The sequence below is a fragment of the Phalacrocorax carbo genome, chromosome 2, assembly GCF_963921805.1.
Source record: "Phalacrocorax carbo chromosome 2, bPhaCar2.1, whole genome shotgun sequence".
Taxonomy (NCBI): domain Eukaryota; kingdom Metazoa; phylum Chordata; class Aves; order Suliformes; family Phalacrocoracidae; genus Phalacrocorax; species Phalacrocorax carbo.
In genome coordinates, this window is record NC_087514.1 from 164,663,943 (window position 1) to 164,686,150 (window position 22,208).

Consider the following 22,208-nt stretch of genomic DNA (forward strand, 5'->3'; position numbering starts at 1 on the left):
GAAGAAGGCTAGAGAGGCAAAATAGTGCCTGGGGAGGAGAGAGGAAGAATGTTTTCAAATATTAAAGTAACTTCAAATGTAAATGAACTTGAACTCTATTTTTTTTTCCTCCCCCAATATTTAAGCACGCTCTGATCATCTTTACTGAATTGGTCTGCATCACAAGGTTCCCTGTGCAACGTTAATGCAGGCTTAACTTGTAGAAGTAATTTTCTTTCCTTTTTGGAAAAGGATAGAGATCGATCCTAGGTCATAGCATTATCATCAAAAAGTTGAATCTTAACATATAATCACATATGCACAGCCTTGAATATTCCAATTTGAAGTCAACTCAGAAATTTGGCGTAACGCCAGGTGCCTTTTAGGGTAGCGTACAAGATGTGATGCAGTTGCAGTTCTCCTTCAGGCTAGAGATAGCTTAAGGTGTGAATCTGAAAAACAGGGAGGCAGTCTGTACTTAGCACAGAGGTAAGCTGTAGGGTAGCATATAACGTCCGCTTGCTTTGTGCTGCTGTTGCTTTTGGGAAGCCTGTGAGCTTATGAGCTGAAGTGCTGTAGTCTTGACGGTTAAAGATAGAAGCATTGCTCCGTATTCTGAGTCATGAGGCCAATCGGGTAAATGGAGAGCGAGAAAGTAGCAGGGGAGGCGGAAAAAGCAAAGAATCTATCGCATATGATAACTCTTTTCTTTTTTATTTTTTTTAAATAAACTGACTTTAAAGTGACCTTGTAATGTAAGAACCTAACAATTTCAGAAACACTTAAATTCCATTAGTTACCCAGTATTTATTGCTAAATTGTATCTTCTCTGTAATTTAACAATGTTAGAGAGTTACATTTGAATGTGGATTTAAAGACAGCTATTTGAAGATTGTTTATTGCATGCCTAAAATGATACTTGGTACAACTTTCGAGTAAGCACAGTTAGCTAAACTTCAAACAAACTTCATGTAAAGGTTTAAGAAAGCCTGTGTGTATAATCTGTAAAGTTTTCTTTAATTCCATGTATGTAACTGGATTTTTTCACTATTTTTTTTGTCTTACCTTCACCTCTTTTTTTTTTTTTCTTTCTGTGCCATTTTCCTCTTTTACTTCACCTGAATCCCTGATTATTTTCTTTTTACCATCTTACCATCTTGCTGTTTGTCAAACAGAACAACAAAACCTGCTCCTCATCTCGACGGGTAAGAGTCTTTTCTAGTTTCTCTGATGATGGCTAAAATTTGAAGGTTGTAAGTCTTCACATATTATATTGAAAGCAGACAAAAATGGGGAAACAAATTCTTAATTCTGTGAAAGATCATACAGTAGAACAAGATGGAAAACAAAAGTTTCGGTTCTATAAAAATTTCAGGCTGCAACTTATTTCCCAAAGCTGGTCAAAAACTTGGAATGTCTTAAATCCTAACATTTGTTTCTTTAAAACTGGTTGCTGCCCTCAGTCCATAGATCAGTGAGTTGAAATGTCAAGTTTAATGTATTTGGGAGCACTCTTTTTTTGTGTGGCATGTTTATATCCCCACGATACGTTAGTTCCTGGAAGTATAAGTTATGGGTGAATGGAAGAAGGGCAGAGAAATGCGGTATAGTAGAACAAAACTGGGGATTCCTTAATTATGACTGTCCCTGCAGTGCCGGTGGAAGCTTGTATGCGGACTTCGTATAGACCTATAAATGCTTCTTCTGTGGGGAAAACTGCACTTTGTGAAGTTCACTTATTTGTGAAGTCTTGATCTCTGTCTTGCATGAAATTTCCAAAATAGAAGTATGGATTAAAAAAGATGATGGGTTTACTCTGCCCATGTAGAAGAGAGTAGAGTGACATCAAGTCATTTCCTCAAATAGAACCGGAGTGGATCTCTGTTTCATGTTTCATGAAATCTTAGCGTTGTTGTAAATGTAAAAGTAATAAAAATCTTATTTTTAACTTTAATACATTTTTAAGAGCCAGATGATGCCAGTGAAGTTGAATGTTTCTATTTCAGAATGACTTTGAAATTCATTGGGAAATAATTACAGCAATATATAAATGTTTGTACTTTCCAAATATTTTATTTCTGCAGTGTACATGTTGTCTTTGGCCTGGTTATTTCTGGTTTTGAAGTAATAGAACAAATAGAAAATCTGAAAACTGATACTGCAAGTAGGCCCTATGCAGATGTACGAGTTATTGACTGTGGGGTGCTGGTTACAAAATCAGCCAAAGATGGTAAGCATACGTATCGCTGAAGTTAACTGAATGTTGACATTGTTTTCAAAGAGTATAAAAATTATTCCAACGTCTAGAAATCAGTATGGTGAATTTCTAGAATCTTAATTCTTATGAGCCTTTAAAACTTTAAGCTTGATGTAGGTGAGGAAGGTACAGCAAGGGAAAAGGTTTTCTGACCTAAACCTTTGTGCCTTGGAAAAACATATACCTGCTTCCTGTTCTCTTTAATTAATGTGTGAGGTTAATTAAAGCTTATTTTTCTGAGTTTGAAAGATGGAGACACAATCAGAAGCTTTTCTCGAAGTTGAATTTTGTGCAGTTTCCAAAGGTTAATTTCAAGGTCATGCAATGTTAATATAGGCAGTATGTGTAGTCAACGTAATTTGCCTTTTCATGAGAATTCATAAGGAATAAATGATCTTACATATATGTTTAGACAGTTGCTGTAAAGTAGTGGAGTGTTATAAGCTTGAGTTTTCTACTCCGCTGTTGACTTCCCTTAAGGATAATGTGGTTATTTATGTCCTCCAGAGAAAGCCAAGAGGATAACAATGTAAAAGGATGAAGATGCAGAAAGGAGAGAATGACAGAGTTTTAGAAATAAGAAGTATACAACTGAGGCTCAGACTAACTCTTAAATTTTGTTTGTGACCTGTGCATTGCGTTCTAAAGAAACTAAATTTGTTTTTTCACTCTAAGTGGTCTTTGCTTATCTCTGGATTCTGTTCTGACACAAAGCTGTGAATTCAGCATTACAAGCAAAAACTCATTTTCCAAGGAGAAAAGCTGGGGAGCCCCCTCCTTAAAATTACACCTATATCTCAGCCTTCCGTTAGACTGGCTTGGTACAAATCAGTGTTCAACTTCAGTTATAAAAGCTGGTGTGTATGACTTAAGATTTGGCTTTGCATTGATACGTCATCTTAAATGGTGGAAGTTGTGCGGGGAAGCTCTTACAGCTCACAGCAGCTGAAGGAACTTTTTTACAACTGTCTTTGGAAAATATCTGTATCGTTTTATTGATACAGGTTTGGACAGGACACAATTATATGACTTTCTATTATAGTATTTTAACTCACTGTGAAAAAAAGCTCATAGTTTATGGACAGAGTTCCCCAGTGGCAGTACGTGTGTGTACTTATACATGTATGAAATTGTATATTTTGTGCTGTGTATATATACGATGAACACAGATGCGTGTGAACACACTGTAAATTTAAAATGTCTGTTTTAAGCTTTGGAGAAGAAGAAGAAAGTATGCTCTGACTCGGAAGCTTCAGACTCCTCCTCCAGTGCATCAAGCTCTTCAGAAACATCATCTGAAAGTGAAGCTGATAATGAAAGAAGCAGAAGAAGAAAGCGTAAAAGAAGAGCTAAAACCAAACAATCAAGAAAACGAAGGAAGGAGGAGAGGAAGAAAGAGGAACCAAGGTGCAAGCGAATCTCAAACCAAAGACGGTGACTAGTCTCTTAAATTAAGAATTTCTGAAAAACCTGAGAAATTCTACTTTTTTAATGAAGTACTCAGTCAATGAATATGAAGGTGCTTTTATTCTATAAGTTTGGATTTTGATGGTTGATTTTTATAAACACACAAAAAAAAGCTGAGCTTGTTGGGCAGCTTTTGTTTAATGAAACAGTTTAAGGTCTTTGCAAATAGAAGCTATGGGACTTTGACGTAAGCTTCATGTTAAAGTTTTTAGGACTCGCTATGCCTGTGTGTTCGTGAGGCATCAGGCAAATAAGGTCTTTGATTTATATTTCAAAAATATTTCATGACAAACGGCAAACCAAAAGCAAAACTATTTCCTGTAAAGCGAGAACGGAACCCTCTTTCCAGTAAGAGTGCTCCATCCTTTAGCATGAAGGGAGTTGTTAAGGAAACATGCTTTGGTTGTTAAGCCATCTTAAGGCTCAGTGCATCACACAAACTTGTTTTGGAATTTGCTTTGAAAAGTGGTGTTTATCGGTTGACAGTTAATTTTGATTTATCAACTTTTTCCCCGTAGCAGCCTTTCTGACAAGAGCGATATAACAGAAAAAGCGGTCGATGTTAGCACAAAGAGGGACAAACCTGTGGTACGTCCTGAAGAAATTCCCCCAGTGCCTGAAAATAGATTTTTGCTAAGAAGAGATGTGCCTGTTGTCAGTGTAGAACCTGAACCGTAAGAATCGTTGAGCTTTCTTATTATGTTGACTTGGTGGAAACTGTGTCAAATTTTCCTGCTAACGTTTTATCACTAGTACTGATAGCAGATGATTGCTGTAGCGTCAGAATTTTTAAATGAGGTCATTTAGTGATCCTTTTTACAGTTTTCTTCATAGTATTCCTTACAACCCCTGTGAGGGTTTTTCACTGTAATCTAATGAGTTTGTTTCATTGGTCCTTAAGGATCGTGCATGGTCACGACCTTAAACTCAATTACAGTGATGCAGAAAAAGGAGTAATTCCAGAAAATTCTGCAGTGCAAACCACAGCAAATATTTGATTGCAAGGGAAACTTGGGTTTGGGAGAGGTGATTTTTTTCATCTTCTTTTTTGACTGAAGAAACAACTTTTGGTTCAAAGTCAGTCAACCAGAATTTTATGACCCATCTATGATTTTGAAAATAAGAGAAAATACTGTTTTTTTGATGCAAAGGAAGTCATGAGTTCAAGTCATTTTCAATTTGTGTCCATTAAATTGCTGTTAGGTTGTTTTTCTAGCAAATCTCTTTGCTTCTGGACTCATCTGGCAGTGTACTGTATTAGCTGAGTCTATTTCTAAAATCAGTTTGGGGTGGGTTTCTTTTTTAAATTTTCAGTTGATGGTATAGCCTCCTGTAAGCCTTTACTCGTGCTTCCAAGGCCTTAGTAGCTGCTGTGTTTGAGGGTGTGACACAAACTGTAAAAAGGAGTGCTGAATTACCTCTTGTTGCTTAGGAAAGAAGCAAGGCTTTAGAACCCGTGGACTACCGTGAACTGCCACTCCCTACACGAAGGCACTGTGTAACTGCTGAGATCCTGAAACTGTTCTGCCCATGTTGTCTTCATGACTTGGCCACCAAACACAACTGAACCTCTTTAGAAAAGCCACGCACCACTTGAACAGAGTACTTTCAAGTTTGTTGTTGGCATTTGTTTACACGTAGGGAGGTCAGATGGGTGTTTGGTTGAAAACAAGTAAAAGTTGATTTGCCTGCCATTGCAGAGCCGTGTGTGGCTTGCTTTATTTCTTGCAGAATTCTCTGAATTCTCAGTTTTGCCATCTCCCAAAACAAATGAATAAGATTAATATTTTGCATGATGAACTTAAACTATTTTTAAGTGTAATTTTTGGGGCTTTGCTATGTAAGCTTATATTTTATTAATCTATGTAGGAAGCTTCTTGATGCTACGCCAGTTCTGACTGACCAGAAACCATCAGTCTCTAAATCCGGACGAAAAATAAAAGGAAGAGGCACAATAGTATGTGACAATTACTTTTTTCTTTTGTCTCACCCAGAGTATCTTCTGCGAACTTGAGCTTTGAATTTCCTTGAAGGCTTCATATGGTGCTTTTAACTAGTGTTGACATGTTGTAGATTCTAGCTTAGAAGGTTGAAATATTGCTGTCAGGTAGCTCATTTTATAATGTGCTTTTTTTTTTCCCATCCTTCTTGTTAATGTCTTTTTACCTGAAGGTTGTTTGGGAAAACAAATGCTAATTCCTCAGCTATACAAGAATTCTTAAAATATAAGAATAAAATTATCTCTCTTTAAAGACTGGAGTGAATTCAGCCAGATTCATCCCTCGCAAGGCACAAGATTTAAAGTAATGAGAAGCGACAAGAGCTTTTACTCCTCTCCACTCATTGGGTTTCCTTGCTGTTTCTGTTAAGCCTTAGGACTGTAACCCATAACGGTAGACAAAGCTCTTCTAGAGAGTCCTAAGTGTATAGGACAAGTGTATATTGCTTGTCCTCCCGAGTTGTGGTACTCGCATCTCCTGGTGATGTGCATATGGTGCTGAGAAACCACAGTTCTGTTGGCAACTTTGACAGAATCACTTGCATTTGTTCTGCTTTTTGACATTTTTAAGTCAACCTTTTGGTTCATTTCCTTATTTTTTTTTTTTAGCTATTTCATGTAGTTTTCCAAATTTCATCATCAGTCCTCGTAATGTCACAGATGACACTGCATGGGCCGTGCTGGTAGTGAAGCATTTTTACAGATGCACAGACTTCATCCATTTTATTTTTTTTTCCCCTCTGGGGACTGCAGCTGTTCACGCAGATGTCACTTCTACGCCAGGTCTCTGGTATCCTGAAGACTTTTGCTTTTGCGTTAGTGCTGCTGTACTCGAGCAAAAGTTTTCTTGTCTCTTTAATAACCCACAATACAGGGTCCAAAACACTGCACAGCTGCACTTGTTTTTCATTCAGTAGAAGAGGGAGAAAGTCAGAAAAGCTTTTGTAATCGTGTGTTTGATTCTGGTGTGTTTCAAATTGTAGCATGTCATGGCTGAGCATATTCTTCCCCTTTAGAATGTTTTTTTTTCCTGAATCAGTTTAGCAGGTGGCATTTGGGTAACCATAAACCAAACCAAAGTGTGGTCCTGGCAAGGTTTTTTTGCAAAAAAACCTCAAACCCCCAGAGTTTATATCTAGAGATCGATATCTCTGTAGCTGAAGGCACTTCATTAGAATGGTCTTAACTGAGACTCCTCTGAACCTGATTTCCTTATGTGATAGCCACTTTGAGGATCTGAGAAGTACTTTTCTACTGATCCCCGTGATGCAATTATTTTAAGCCACAAAATGAACGGCTTAGATGGCCCTAGCGTGGAACAAGGTATTGCAGTGTTTGGGCCTCGCCTGAGAACCGAACCTTATTTGCCAGCCCTGACACTAAATCTGATAGCTGTCCTTGCTGCTTTGGACAGCTTTCATTTGTATTTAACACTTGTCATACCCGCTAAAGGAAGCCTTTTAAACAGAGTGTTTTGAAATATTTAGGTAAATAAAGACTTCTGGAAGAGTAGCTTGAAGCTGAGTGGAATTGCCTTTTGCCAGGGATTCGGGTGTCTGCATCTTGTTTTTCATAATTTTGGCACCCTCTTGATAAAATTAAGAATGAAAACGACTAATATCAGCAATAATTTTGGGCTAGCAGTTAGCTGGAGAAATAACATGTTTTCTGCCATCGCTAATAGTCTGATTAGCAAGAGTTTCTATCCAGGATGAAATTGTTTGATGTTTTTCAAGATGTTTTGTAGTTTTGAATCCTCTTGAGTTCTGAGAGACTGAGTATGATATGACAGAATTAGGGAGGTCCATGAAACCTTAGTAACCTCTGATATGCCCTTCATCTATAAAAGCTTTTTTTAAGTAGTCATTGCTTCAGCTCAAAGGATAGGAACCTCCAAATCTTTAAGGCAGGTTATTTATATAAAGAAAAAAGGATGTTTTAAAGACTTCTGCCTGTAATTAACTGAATAAACTAATACATGCATCTCTGGTTTTATTCCGGGGGGGGAGCAATATAGTTCTTTTTCACATATTGCCTGCTCCTATAAGTGGCTCAAAATAATTAAGTAAAATCCAGGTGTTTTTCTTTTATTGAGTCAAGGAGCATCTAATTTCCTTACAGCATTTACCAAGTGCATATCCAACTGGGTAATGGAAAATAATGAGTTAGCAATACTAGAGCTTTTTCTCTGCTGCACAAGTAGCTCTCATTGCCTACTTAAATGCTGTGCCTAAGCATAATTTTTTAAGTATGAAGCTTCATTACACTTTCGTGAAAGATTATTTATGAATATTTTTTTTTTGCTTGGAAGGGGTCTTAAACTGGATTCCCATTGCTGAAGGGCTGAAGAGCAGTAGCTTTTGAAATAGGGCTTGTCTTTACCCCTGCAAACAGTTAAGTGTCTGCTAACTGAAGTGAAACATCTGTGCGTTAGTATCCTGAAAAAAATAGCTGGTTATCTGCAGTAACTGTGTTATTTCAGAAGGTATTATGTACAGGGAATTTGTGACCTCTCCCTCAATTCTTCCTTTTCCATTTTGGAAAATGGCTTAGCTGACCCCTCTCAGGCTTTGAGAGGTGGTCTCAGATTATGAGAAGATAGTTAGCTACATAATCCAGTCTCACATAAAGGATATAAGCATACCAAAAGTGGGTGGTTTTGGCAGGAAATCTAGCATTTGTGTTTTCTTTATGGACTTTGTATGGATAATGTTGTCTGGCTTGTGTTGTGAAGATGTATGCAGAATCTGTGTAAGAGTCAGAGTGTATTTTTTGTATTTTCCGGTCTGTTTTAAAGCAAAATATATTATTCATCTATCTTTCTTTGTTTTCATAGCGGTATCACACCCCACCTCGATCGCGATCGTGTTCTGAATCTGATGATGATGAGAGCAGTGAGACCCCTCCTCACTGGAAAGAGGAAATGCAAAGATTACGAACATACAGACCACCTAGTGGAGAAAAGTGGAGTAAAGGCGATAAGTACGATCCTTACTACAAATTTCAAATGGCTTGGTTTTTTACACAAGCTTTAATAGATTGTGTAGATATACCATGTTGTTCATGTTTGGAAAAAAAAATATATATTTGTGGTTAATACACTCAATTTAAATTCTGAAAATTAGAAGTGGAAGGCTCTCTTAAATCCTTTTATACTTTGCTAATGTGACACCAGGTGAACACATGCTGGAAAGTGTCAGAAGGTCAGAAGAGTCACTTCTGGTGGTGCCATCCTGGAGTCTTATTTAAGATGTAATTCATTGGCCTGTCGGCTTTCCTGTTGCTTTCCGTAGAGCTGGTCATGTCAGATTTCCTTTAGCCTCAGTCTTAGTGATAAGGTTTCTCTAGATACCAAATAAGACAGTCGAATCCACCAATCCTATATTGTTTTAGTTACGTGTTCTTTCTGCCGTTACAAACTCTGTGGCAGAAGCCAGCTCTTCAGAATTTGCGATTGCGTGATACTAAATACGAGTTTATATCAAATTAGAGTAGGTAAACCCCAAAAGCAAAACCAAAGACTATGATGTATAAATCATTACTGAATAATTGCAAATATTTACGGTAAATCTTTTTATATACTGAGTGCATTCAGTTTATTGATAAATTGCAGCGTACCAGATAAGAGTACCAAATAGATGACATTTTTCAATTTGTATTTAAATATCGTCTATGAATCCCGTAGTTGTAGGGGTAGCTGTAACTCCCCAAAGTCCTATGGATTTACCATTAACATTAAATCTCTTTCCACAAGTTCTACCATGTGCAAAACTTGGGGATGCTGGCTAATTCATTTCTTAGAGAGAAGTAGCTCTCTTGATAGTGGTGTAACTCCTTATCTTAAAATGAGCGTAACAAGCTCAGCCAAAACACAGTTGTCTGGTAGTCAAGGGAGGATGGCGTTAATTATTTTTGAACTTCATTAATTGCCTCGGAGGAGAGGAAAATAGTTTATCAGAATTTTTTAAAAGAACTTCTACTTAGTGTGGGCCTTATTTGTTTGTTTTTAAGGTTGAGTGATCCAAGTACAAGCAGATGGGATGAAAGAAGTGCATCCCGGAGGTCGAGGTCCTGGTCACATAACGGTTATTCTGATCTAAGCACTGTGAGATATTCCAGCCATCACAAAAAGCACAGAAAAGAGAAGAAGAAGGTGAAACATAAAAAGAAGTCTAAAAAGCAGAAGCATTTCAAGAAGCACAAACAAACTAAAAAAAAGAAAACATCAGCCTCTTCAGATGTAGAATCCTCTCGTTCCTTCCTCAGGAGGACAAAATCATCTTGTGATCGTGAGAGGAAATCGCGTTCTTCTTCACTGTCTTCTAGGCATTCATCCAGAAGAGACTGGTCCAAATCTGATAAGGAAGACCAGAGTTCATCGACTTTATCAAGCAGAGGGACTCGATCATACTACAGGTCCAGGTCCAGATCCAGATCTAGGTCTAAATCAAGATCTTATTCCCGAAGAAGTTCTAGGTCTAGATCAGCCTCTAAATCATCGCGTTCTCGAAGTAGGTCAAGGTCAAGTTCTAACCCTAGGCATCAAAAGACAGTTTTCAGTTCTCCCCGAAATATTCCAACACGATTAAATGAAAATAAGTTGAACAAGACCGCTGAGCCTGTAAGAGCAGTCATACTCCCGAGTGATAAAGTCGTCGTACCACCAGTTGTCCCAGAAAACCTCCCTGTTATACCCTTAAGTGATAGCCCACCGCCTTCAAGGTGGAAACCCGGGCAGAAACCATGGAAGCCATCTTACGAGCGAATTCAGGAAATGAAAGCGAAAACAACCCATTTAATACCCACACAAACTAATTACAACTTAGTGGTTATTAAAGAGGCTAACACTTCTTCCTCGTACCCTAAGCGTCAAAGGAGTTCAGATAGCGATCGAAGTGGTTATTCCAAATATCATAGTGACAGAAGCTCAGAGAGTTGGCTAAGATCAAGAAGCAGGTCCTCTCGAAGTAGGTCATACTCAAGGTCTTACACGAGATCTAGAAGTCCATCTAGCTCTAGGACAAAATCTCGTTCTTCTGGCAGATCACCATCACTGAGTAAATACCGCAGTGACAGGTCAGGTTATAGCGAGTCGACATCTTACTATTCCCTTAGTGATGATGATAGACACAGAAACAAAAGGAAACCTGCATCAAATGATCAAAACGCTCGGTCTCTTAAACTGAGACAAGAAACGAGCTCTGAGAGTACCCTCCCTTACAAGTGTACGAAAGACTACGATGAGTCTTCTCAAGGATTGAAAGAGAGTGACAGTTTATCGTCTTCAGACTTCTCTACTGACAGTGAGCGTTCTGCCAAAATGAAAGCAGTCCGAGAGAAAGAAGGCCGTTTTCAGTTAGAAGGAGATAGTCAGAAACAGGATAAAAATAGCCTAAGTTCTGAGAGAGGGCAGGAGAAATCCAAGTGCGAGCAGGATTCTGACCATGCTAAAAAGAAAGCTGCTAAGGAGAAATCTTCTGAGCAGCCTAGAGGTGGTGCAAAAACGAAACGAAAATCCTATTCGGGTAGTAAATGGGACTCTGAATCAAATTCCGAAAGAGGAGAAGCGAGGCATAATAGGGGAGGTTCCAGACCCTCCTCTAGTAAAGAAGAAGGAGAGGCCTCATCAGGAACTGATACAGAGCGTAGCGTTACCAAAAGGATAAAAAAACAATCGAACTCTTCGGAAGGCTTTCTGGATTCTGATTGTGCGTGGAAGACAAGCAAACAGTTGTCATCTTCTGAATCTGACAGTTCTTGTTCTAGCTCAGCGAACACTAGAGGAAAGTCAAAAAAACAGAAACAGGGAGCGAAAAAAACTCTTAAAAAATCACATTCCAAAAAAGCAAAAGAAAAGGTGAAAGGGAAAAAGGAGAAGAAACACAAAGTTCAGAAAAGAAAAGAAGTGTTTCATTGGCAGCCCCCCCTGGAGTTTGGTGAAGAAGATGATGATGAGATAAATGAAAAGCCGGTTACCAAGGATGACAAAACAGAAAAGCAGCTTAACAGGGACATAAAGGATAAAAAACAAGTTTACGAAAAGGATGAAATGGTCAAAGATAAAATGGGAGACGGTGAAAAGTCTTGTGCAGATGAAAACCTTTTAGGTAAAAACACTACATGTGATGCCTCACCAAATCGCAGTAACCTTAACAAAGATAGCGTTGAAACAAGCGCTTCAACCAGTATTTTAAACTCAGGAATAAATGTGACCGCTTGCAAGAATGAGATTAAACAGGCTGAAGACAGTAACCAGAACGGATTGGAGGATGTTATTCAGACAGATGACAACATGGAGATTTGTACTCCAGATCGTAACTCACCAGGGAAGGTTGATGTGGACGTCTTGTCTCCTGTCATTCTCACTGCTAAACCTCAGGCTTTAAGTGCTAGTATAAACAAAGATCTACAGGTTGACACCCCTGAACAAGACGCTGTCAAACTAGGAAACAATGTTACGGACTTCATTAATATTAAAGAAGAAAAAGAAACAGGAAAGCAAGAAAATAACTCTCTCCCTGCGTCTAATATTAAAGACTGTAGTTTAAAAAGTGAAACTACTGAAAATACACAGAGCAATATGATAGATAATAAATGGAAGCCTTTGCAAGGTGTTGGTAACCTACAAGCAGCAACAGTTAGTACTGCCGCCGAAGTTAAGAACGTAGCTTCAGCACCAGAGCCTAAACCAGCAGGTTTAAGGATTGAAATAAAAGCTAAAAATAAAGTAAGGCCGGGATCTCTGTTTGATGAAGTTAGAAAAACAGCACGGCTAAATCGAAGGCCGAGAAACCAGGAAAGCTCCAGTGAGGAAGAATCGCCAAGTAGAGATGACAATAGCCCATCCAGGAGTCTCAGTAGGTCACGAAGTAAATCTGAATCTAAATCCAGGCACAGAACAAGGTCCGTTTCTTACAGTCACTCAAGAAGTCGCTCCCGAAGTTCTACGTATTCATATAGGTAAGAAGTTTGTGCTGTTCCCACAGCCTACTGTGCTAACCTGAAAGTTCTGATATTCTTAAGGCCTGGTTTTCACCACAGGTTTTTCTTTTAAACAGCACTGTATCGTTTAGCAGGTCTGCAACAAATATTTAGCTTAAACAATAAAGCCTTACAATGCTTTTCTTATTTTCTGCCACTCTTCTCTTCAGTTATATTCTATTTCACGTTTTTCAAAGTTGTTCATTGGTTGTAGGTCAAGAAGCTACACAAGAAGCCGAAGCAGAGGGTGGTATAGTAGAGATCGGTCAAGAAGTCGAAGTAGTTCTTACCACAGTTACAAGAGCCGTAGGTAAGTTTCTCTAAGTGGAGGTAGTGTTGGGGTGTATCACAAAACCATTAAACGAGGCACAGCCGTCCAGTGCATCAGTGTGAGCGAGCTGGAAATGCGCTTATCTACGCATTCTGCAGCCTGAAGGGCCCACGTGAAATGTGCAGTTAGAACGGTCGGATTTCAAAATCTCCTGCTACTGAAAAATATTGTTTAATGTTTTGTAGTATGGATAAGGAATTCTGAGCAAAACGTGGTCCTCTCCTGTCGCTCCTCCTCTCCCCCCACTCTCTTCAGCACTTGTTTCTGATTAACTTAAGATGTCTCTGTGTTTTTGTTTTTGTCAGTCGAACCTACAGTAGAAGTAGATCCAGAAGTAGTTCTTACGGTCACCACAGCCGATCCAGGTATGGATTATCATTTGATACAAACTCTGCAATAAATGTACTTATTATTAAAAAACCTTAGGATAAGAACACCCCTGTATCTATGGTACTTAAAAATAGAATATCCTGACAGCAACTTGAATTAAAGCAAAATCAATGTAAGACACTTTTAAAAGCTGAAAATAATCAAATCATCCTGGCATTGCAGTTATAGATGATGACATAAGTAATAGTGAACACATTTCCGTTACTGTTAAAATAAAATTGAGTTACAAACTAAATCGCTGTTACTGGTTTTCAGAAGTATTAGCAAACAAGATTTTTACTGCAGCTACAATTTGTAGAGAAAATACGAAACTTCTTAAATGCTTAGTCTTTTCTAGATGAATTTGAGATTTTTACTGTTGTTTTGAAGATACTCATATTGCAGATTTTATAAAACGTAGAGTGAGTTTGCCATACCCTTCAAAAGTAATTTCTGTATAGCCGCTCACCTCTGTACGTAAATGTCTTGAAAATATAGTTTAAAATAAATGGCATTTTAGACAAGAAATGCTAAGCTTACGGTTACTTTCTTTTCCCTTTAAAGTAGATCGTACACGTACGACAGTTACTATAGCAGAAGTCGAAGTAGAAGTAAAAGGAGTGACAGCTATCGAAGGTCCAGAAGTTACGATCGGCGATCCAGGTATGTTCTCGCTAGCGGGACTTTGACGCTGTATTTATGCAAAAGCGTTTGCTAAATACATACTTAAAATGTTCATGAAGGGTAATGGTTTCCCCCCTCCCTCCCCCAAGGATAAAAAATACATTGTTACCAAAAGCAGTAATTAAAACCAATTGAAATTAGAGCAAGTGCGTGAGTGAGGAAATCGGAATTTGTGACATCCTAAACGTGATGATGGGGAACAAACTAGGATAAGAAGGATTTGAGACGGCTGCGGTTCATTGTATGTTTGCATTCAAAATGAGCACTTTGGGGTGTTTAAATAGCTGTAAACGTTTCTTAAAAGCTACAGTGATCTAGCTCTCAAGATTTGATTCAAAGTACCCTGTTACGGATTAAAAGCTACCTGCTATGCAAAGAATTCCCCTGGATGGTAAATTCTTCTTGCTTAGCCTGCAAAAGTGGGTTTCAAAAAAAAAAAAAACCCAACAAAAAATCTGGAAGGGAAATGAAAAATTTCAGCGCTATCCAGAAGTAATTTTTCACTTCCCAGAACGTATTTAGAAGGAACAGTTTACCTGCAAATCCAGCGTGCTTCTGATGAACGTAGGATAAATTTTATTCTACTCAGTCCAGGGGAATTACACAGATGTCAGTGAGCACATTTCACAAAGACCAGAAGTAGAACAGGATATAGATGTGTACTTAGTGACTATCAGCGATGATTTGCTTTGTGCCTTTTAATATGGCCCGAATTAGTCAGTGGTAAATCAAGCAGATCCCCAAGACTACTGTAAGCTTTCATCCTCTGCTGTCCTCATACTCGTTTTGCCACAACTTTGTAACAACTCTTAACGGACTCTGCCCTCACCCGTTTCCCCATGTAGTTCTGACAGTAAGACAACTTTCATCTTGCGTTTGAGGGGAAATTAAGGAGATTAACAGAGAATGTGGAAATACTTACAAAATCATTGGTTTAGGATGTTGGGAAGCTTCAGAGAAACAATGTTGGATTAGGATGTGCTCATCTTTCACTTAGAAAGCTTTCCTTACAGGCACGAGGCTAGAAAATCTCTAATGAAAGTTTATTCTGTGTAATTCGAATATGTCCTGTGGCTTGTCTGAAACCATCTGGACTCTATCTTGATGTTTGGCCAGGTGCTGAGCTTGGAATTCTTCTGGATAAGTCAAAACATTTTAATCTACAACTTCCGCTCTGCAGACGCTCACATGCTCCCGTTGTTGTTACGGGGCCTAATTGTTCAGACCCTCCTTCAGATGAAAAACTGCAATATATAAAGCAAGGATTTGTGAAATTATCTTAGTTGAGAATGCTTGCAATATGAAATTGTGTTTGTTAGAATGTACTTCTCGGCTCCTGGCATTTACAAAAACTTAATTTGGACGATTTCTTGGCTGTATCGGAGAAAGCAAGAAATATTGTAGTTAGGGTTTGACACGAGTTACACAGGGCTTTCATCAGGTAAAGTTAATGATTATTTGAATTTAGGGGATCCCTCAAGGAATACTTCAGTTCTATGAAATAAGATCCTGTAAAAGGCTCCTTGTATATTTTCTTGTCTCATGCTTGTCTGCCTTGACAATTGTTTGACGTGATGCAATTTTGAATTTGAAGCTCCAAATACAATTTTGAGGCATCTTAATCTTTTCTTTGTAGATCTTATGGCTCTGACAGTGAAAGTGATCGCAGTTACTCTAACAATCGAAGTCCCAGTGAAAGCAGCAGATATAGCTGAAAACGTTTCTTTGACGATGGAAACTGTTTAATCGTTTTTTTCCAGTGTTATGTTAAAAAAAAAACCAACACCCTGTTGTGACAGTGTGGAAAATGAAGTTGAAGGGCGATCCCTGAGTTAGCCGAAACTTTACTATTTAACAGTGAACTCGCTTGACTGACTGTGTACTTACGGAGAGGAGGACTGACCTCAACTCAACAGATTTTTTTCTTTCTATTTTATTTTGTATGTCAAATGCTACTTTTACAAAATAGAGAAGAAGAAAAAAAAGAAGTTTTATTTCCTTGAATTGGATTCTCCAAGCCATGAATGACACCTAGGTGAATTTGCCGCCACCGCTTTTCCGCGTGCGGCAAATGGTACTGCCTTTAAGTATGTTTATAAACACCTTAGGGCTTTCTGCCTGTTGATGTTAAATATACGCTAGCAACTATAAAACTGTGAAGAAAACTTCTTACGAAGGCTGCCATTTCTAGTTTATTAAAATGCTTTTTTTTTAATGCTGGAAGATGGGTTCCATGCTGTCCTGTTTGTGGATTATTGCATTCTATACAGTCTGTTCGCAACAGCCAGGTGATGGAAACAGAGACTGCCACTTTGTCTTAATCCTTACTGTACTGTGACGTTACCGAAGTCATCTGAAAAGGGTGAGATTACGCACAGTGGGAACTGTCAGCCTGACAAGCGGTGAGCAAGGGGGGAGTGTGTGAATGAGTTTTGACCTAAATAGCCAACTTGTCTAAACTTCTACATTTGAATTTTGCGATAAACAGCAATGTTCTTAAGTCTAAAAAAAACGTGTTTCTGAGCACTTCTTTTGAGTTTCGTTTCAATTCGTGTTAGAGCGCTCGGCATACTTCAACACGCTTTGAAGTTGAACGTTGTAAACTGTTGAGTGTATCGTGAGTTTGTTCGACACACTTTTTTAAAAACTTACGTGACGATAATCTTTTGCGAAAACAAACCATAATGGTTCCTTTATAGACCATCTGTAGATGTATCCCATTTGCCGTAGGGAATATCGGATATTGGTACTGCAGATATTGAACTCTGTATTGTTAAAGCGATACGACTACAGAGATACCGGGATGCCTGGTAAAAAGCATGGACAGTACTTTCAAGGTGAAGTTTAATACCAAAAATGACGCCATGTTACAGGTAAATGGTTTGCAAAAAAAAACCCCGTAGATTTAAGCTGAAGAGCATTGAGTAATTTTTGCAATATTCTGATTGAGTTGATTTAAAATTCTTTGTAAAGTTTTTCAGTGTTTAGATAAAGTTGTGTACTAAAAACCAGTTTTTTAATGTAACCTGAAAAGCGGGGTCTGTAGCGGAAAACCAGACTAACATAGCTTTATTAGAGCTAATGAGTACTGTTGTATTATACTAGTTTTCATTACTGACTTTCTGTAATATCTGGAGACATTTTCATTTTCTCTGATGTTTTCGGATATTGAAAATGTTGTTTTTTTTTTTTAAATCTCATCAAGACTCAACAGTTTTGAAAATTAAAAGTGGTAATTTCTTGCTTAGATGTCAATTCTGTCTGATTGAATTAAGCTATTCAAAATTAGCTTTTGGTACACTTCTGAAACATGAAAAGGAAGTTCAAAGTGAAGTTTGAAGGCTGTGATGATGCCCTCCTTTCCTGCCCACGAACAGCTGAATCAGACGTTTGTACGCAGGTTCCCAACACCGAATTTGTCATACAGGTTTTTTCACTTTCTAGAAGAACCCAAAATTCAGGCCTTACACCCTTCCTACTCTGGTAGTTCAGTGAAAAAGTGTGTGCAGGTAATCCTTTCAAATCAGTATTTTGTAAGCTGCTTAGCTTTTTAACATTAAATACATTTATTACTGAAGTCCGTGTACATTTACGGGCGCGTTTAGGAGCCATTTTGGAGTCCGGAACAAATACCGAACTGCTAACTCAAGGCAAGGTTTGTTGCGGTTTCGTAGTTTTAAGTACAAATGTAACTTGTTTTTTTCCCCTACTGAGAAAATAGAACTAGTGGACTAGTGGCGTAACAAAATATACGAATATAAACATTGCCATTCAATACTTATTAGAGAAGAAATTGCTCCAGGATCAGACTTTGTCATATTTCAGATCCGAGCTGACTTTTTAAGGCCGGCAAAAGGTAATAGAAATATAGTCAATCAATTAATTGTAGTTATCCAAAATCACTGCAGCGTCACTAATGTCTACTTCATACCTTTAATTAAAGCTTTATAAAGAAATTCCATCTGGGAGGTGGTTGGGGAGGGCTGTGACAGAACGGGGGAAGTATTTTCACTTTAAAAAGTCTGTTAGGTTGTGCTTCAGAAAGAAAATCTGAATAGAAAACCCTGAGCTGGTTTTCTAATGTTGGTCTATGGTTTTGCAATTTTGTTATTCAAAAGTAGCTGCTTTTTATAAAATAAACTTTTGTACATATCTGCAAATGCCGTTTTTGCTACATCTGGAAAAGTCTGTTGCTGCTTGAGGGGAACAGGCAGGAAAATTAAAAATATACTTCAATTTCTGTATCTGCCTTTGTCCCTTGCAAGGCTACGTACAAGTCGCCTTTCCTTTTCCTGACCTACATAGAGAATGACTCCTCAGCAAGGCTCTGTACTGGGTTTACATAATAGTCACTGGAGGAACAAATATTTTGAAATTTCCAAGTGATCTGAGGTCTCGCCATTTCCTCAAGACACATAAAAGGTTCCTATCCTTTGTGCAAAGATACACTTAAGAGATCTGCTCTGCTAAATATTCCTTCCCAAATACACATTCCCACATCGTTTCCGTAGCATATTGGAAATGTGGTATTCGTTCAAGTCAGCAGATGTAATAGCTCAGCGGACTAATCCATTAGTCTTTAGACCTTCTGTTCCAGAAAAACTGGATTTCATTGGAAAAACACCGACTGGCCTTGGCCTAACGGGAAGGCGAATTGCCTTGGTCTGAGGTAAAAGGGACGAGCGCGAGCGTTCCCTTGTTGTTCGATGTAGTCTTTAGCGCGATCCGGTTAGCCCGGCATTGGCCGATCTTCGGAGCGCTGCTTTCGAGGAGGAGGCACAAGAAATCCTAGGCAGGAGAAGTAGGAGCTCGAGGTGATACGAGCTTACAGTGATGAAAGGTGTAAAAAATGGTAATTTAAGGAAGGGGAGGAGTGAATGGCTACATCCAAGGCAGCAGAGAGAACCGCTAGCGTAAGAAATGTTAGACAGCCCTGCAGTGTAAAAGGAAGACAGGGGGAGGTGGTCAGCAGCCTTGCTTTCAAACGCATAATGTTGCTGTTTGTGCTTAAAGAGCCATATTCTGCACGGAAGTTCAAGGCTGGGATCAGGGGGCTGCTCTCAGGTGCCACGGACCTGCTGCCGTGGAGGTCAAGCCGTCACCTTGAGCCGGCTCCGGGAGGAGGCAGGGCAGCGTTAAAAATAGAGCGGCTGACACGCGGGTATGTATTACTCATTAGTGACACTTCTTCTGTTAAAATAAGTCTTAATTTTACTACATTTCAGGATTTATTACTCAAATATAAGTGGTTTCATCGGGGGGGAAAAAAGGGAGGGGTTCTAAATAAGGGTAGGTCGGTACCTCTTGGGTTGCTGCTCGGCAATAGGATACCCGCAGCACGGCGCGCGCAGCACGCCGTCGTGGTGTGGCTCCGTAAGAGCAAGCGTCCTCTCTCCAGTTGCAGGTGGGTGAGTTGCCTAGTCTAGAATAAGGCGATACTAAATGAGCCATCTGGCTGTCAAACAACTAGTTCTTACAAAGCCCGTATTTACAAAACAGCATAAATGCACTTTTCCCACCGCACCGACGTGCGGAGAGCTTTCCTTCCTAGGGTATCGCTTCTAAACAAGGGCTATTTGTGTCCTTGCACTCGAGGGTAAGAAGCATTTAAAGTGCTCTTTCAGAAGATCAGCGAGTATCTGACAGTGTATTAAATTTCCGTTGATGGCTTTGTGTGGTTGGCGATGATCATGCGTACAGTTTGGAGCAGAACATGGTATTTAGATGACCTTGAGCTGCACTCTGGAATCCATCTGGTGTAATTTCCAAACCGAACGCTGCCTGGGATTTAAATCATGAGAAGATAAAGCTTTGCATGCTCTACCCCTACTTAACATCCCTATAAATGACTTTTTTTTTTCATATGGTTGTGAAACAGTAATGATTTTCCACCTGGTTTTAAAATGCTTTAGTTGCTCAACTGTGGTAAGCTTAAAACTGTTTAAAAATTATATAAACAATTAAAGGGACCCTGACTTACCTTTAATAATGGCCACATAATCCCTCCGAAGCAGATAGGATTGCGTGTGTGAAATCGGACAGTCTGTGGCAGTTTGGGTTTGGCTTGTTTTTTTTAATGAAGGTAATATTTTGGAGTCGCAGTAGATGCACAAAGGGGGGGTGGGCATTAATTTGATATCAGTCGGTATTTCTGCAGTGATGCGTCTCTGTCCTCGCAAGAGCGTGGGGCAGCCCAAGAAAGCCAAAGTCCTTCCCCTAAGGGTGGTCTGACGTGGAGCGTGATGAGCTCAGTGCAGCTTGTGGATGCTCGTGGGTCCTAGTCCTGGCCTTCGGTCCTAGTCCTGGCCTTCGGTCCTAGTCCTGGCCTTCGGTCCTAGTCCTGGCCTTCGGTCCTAGTCCTGGCCTTCGGTCCTAGCCCTGGCCTTCGGTCCTAGCCCTGGCCTTCGGTCCTAGCCCTGGCCTTCGGTCCTAGCCCTGGCCTTCGGTCCTAGCCCTGGCCTTCGGTCCTAGCCCTGGCCTTCGGTCCTAGCCCTGGCCTTCGGCTGCAAAATGCCTTTGTTCAGCCAGGAAGGGGCTGCCCATCCCCTTTGGGCTTTCTTTTTCCCTCCAGCTCATCGTGCAGCCGTGAGAGAGGACTCTCCTAGCGCATTAGCCGCCTGTCCCATCACACAGGCAGCGTCTGCTTAACTTCTCCCTGGTATCTTTTGGAAAATGAGCCATGAAAAGCACGAGGAGGAGTGGGAAGGCGCTCTGGAATGGGAGAGGGTGAGGGGCTGAGAGCTGCGCTTCCAGGAGAAACACCCGGCTCTTTCGGGAACGTACCAGTCGACTTTTGAGTCTTCCAGTGCTGGTTGAAGGTGTTTAAAGAAGAATGAAAAAGCAAAGCCGTTCTACCGCGAGGGCTAGATATTTGGCATAGAGAAAGCTTTGTTAAACCAGCGTAGCTGTGTCAGTTTGTGTTTATACTCGCTGCCGCAGAACTTCAAGGGAAAGGGAGGCAAGCGCTTCCCTGGCAAACCCCCACCCGCGCCGTCCCCTCCACGTGGGCAAACCAAGCGCCGCTCACTTCAGGCTGAAGCAGGTGGCAGCCTGGCGTGCCTCGCCCCCCGAACGCGCGCTCGAGTTGAGGGGCAGCCTCAGACGCGGAGGACTTGTCCCCGGGTCCTCCGCAGGCTCCGGCAGAGCCGGCTGCAAAGCTTCGCTAGTGTGAAAGAAGGGAGGTCCTAGAATCAAAGTTGCGGGTGCACAAAGAAAAGAAAAAGGGGACAAATATATGATCCTTTCTCAGTAAACTTAGCAGGCTTCTGCAACGGCTGTGTTTGAGCTGCTGTGTTTAATAATGTCTGTATAAAGCAGCTGTGGATTTTTTTTTTTAATTCCCTTTATGCTTCTGCAGCGTGATGGCTTCCACCTTCTAGAGAAATAACACCGGCCCTGGGGAATGCTTTTTTTCTTTTCTGCTGTGATGTGCAATTTGATAATATCATTGCGTGTCCTCAGCTCCTATTTTGAGAGAAATAGGGTCATTTCATTTCACTTATTTTCAACGTCTGCCCTGTAGGACCCAATCAGTCCTTATCGTGTCCCACAAGCTGCGCTGCCCAGGGCTCCTCCGCCTTGGCTGCTAACGGCACCTGTAGTCACTGGCCCAAAGGAAGGAGCAGCGGCTGCTCCGCAAGCAGCGTTGCTATTTAGCACCGAGGCTTAGACATAATTTTGGGGACCGTGCTCGATATCTCATATTCCACTGACTTTGCTTGGTCCTGCAGCTCTGACCGAATAGGAACAGCCTTCAGCCCACGCACCAAAGCTCTTTTAGAGTCATGGACTACAATCATAGGATGGGTTGGGTTGGAAGGGACTTTTCGAGGCCATCCCGTCCAACCCCCTGCCGTGAGCAGGGACATCTGCAACCACATCAGGTTGCTCAGAGCCCCAGCCAGCCTGGCCTTGGGTGTTTCCAGGGATGGGGCATTGACCACCTCTCTGGGCAGCCTGGGCCAGGGTTTCACCACCCTCACTGTAAGCAAGTTTTTCCTTACGTCCAGTCTAAATCTGCCCTCCTTTAGTTTAAAACCGTCACCCCTTGGCCTGTCACAGCAGGCCTTGCTAAAGAGGTCACCCCCACCCTTCCTACAGCCCCCCTTTAAGCCCTGGGAGGCCGCAATAAGGTCTCCCCG

General features: G+C 40.3%; 1 protein-coding gene across 9 annotated transcripts in view; it reads left to right on the top strand.

Annotated features, from left to right (window-relative positions):
• NKTR (natural killer cell triggering receptor) overlaps positions 1-17,316 on the top strand; it is a 43,153-nt gene extending 25,837 nt beyond the window's left edge. For 4 of the 9 annotated variants that reach the window (XM_064445146.1, XM_064445147.1, XM_064445148.1 and 1 more), the window contains 11 exons: positions 1,155-1,184; positions 2,064-2,209; positions 3,448-3,670; positions 4,222-4,377; positions 5,573-5,660; positions 8,539-8,684; positions 9,714-12,662; positions 12,898-12,993; positions 13,320-13,379; positions 13,948-14,046; positions 15,704-17,316. In XM_064445146.1, the coding sequence (XP_064301216.1) occupies positions 1,155-1,184; positions 2,064-2,209; positions 3,448-3,670; positions 4,222-4,377; positions 5,573-5,660; positions 8,539-8,684; positions 9,714-12,662; positions 12,898-12,993; positions 13,320-13,379; positions 13,948-14,046; positions 15,704-15,782 (4,072 nt within the window). In that variant the 3' untranslated portion in view covers positions 15,783-17,316. The remainder of the gene's footprint in view (positions 1-1,154; positions 1,185-2,063; positions 2,210-3,447; positions 3,671-4,221; positions 4,378-5,572; positions 5,661-8,538; positions 8,685-9,713; positions 12,663-12,897; positions 12,994-13,319; positions 13,380-13,947; positions 14,047-15,703) is intronic. The other 5 variants (XM_064445150.1, XM_064445149.1, XM_064445151.1 and 2 more) reach the window with 5 other exon arrangements.
• Positions 17,317-22,208: the final 4,892 nt, after the last annotated feature.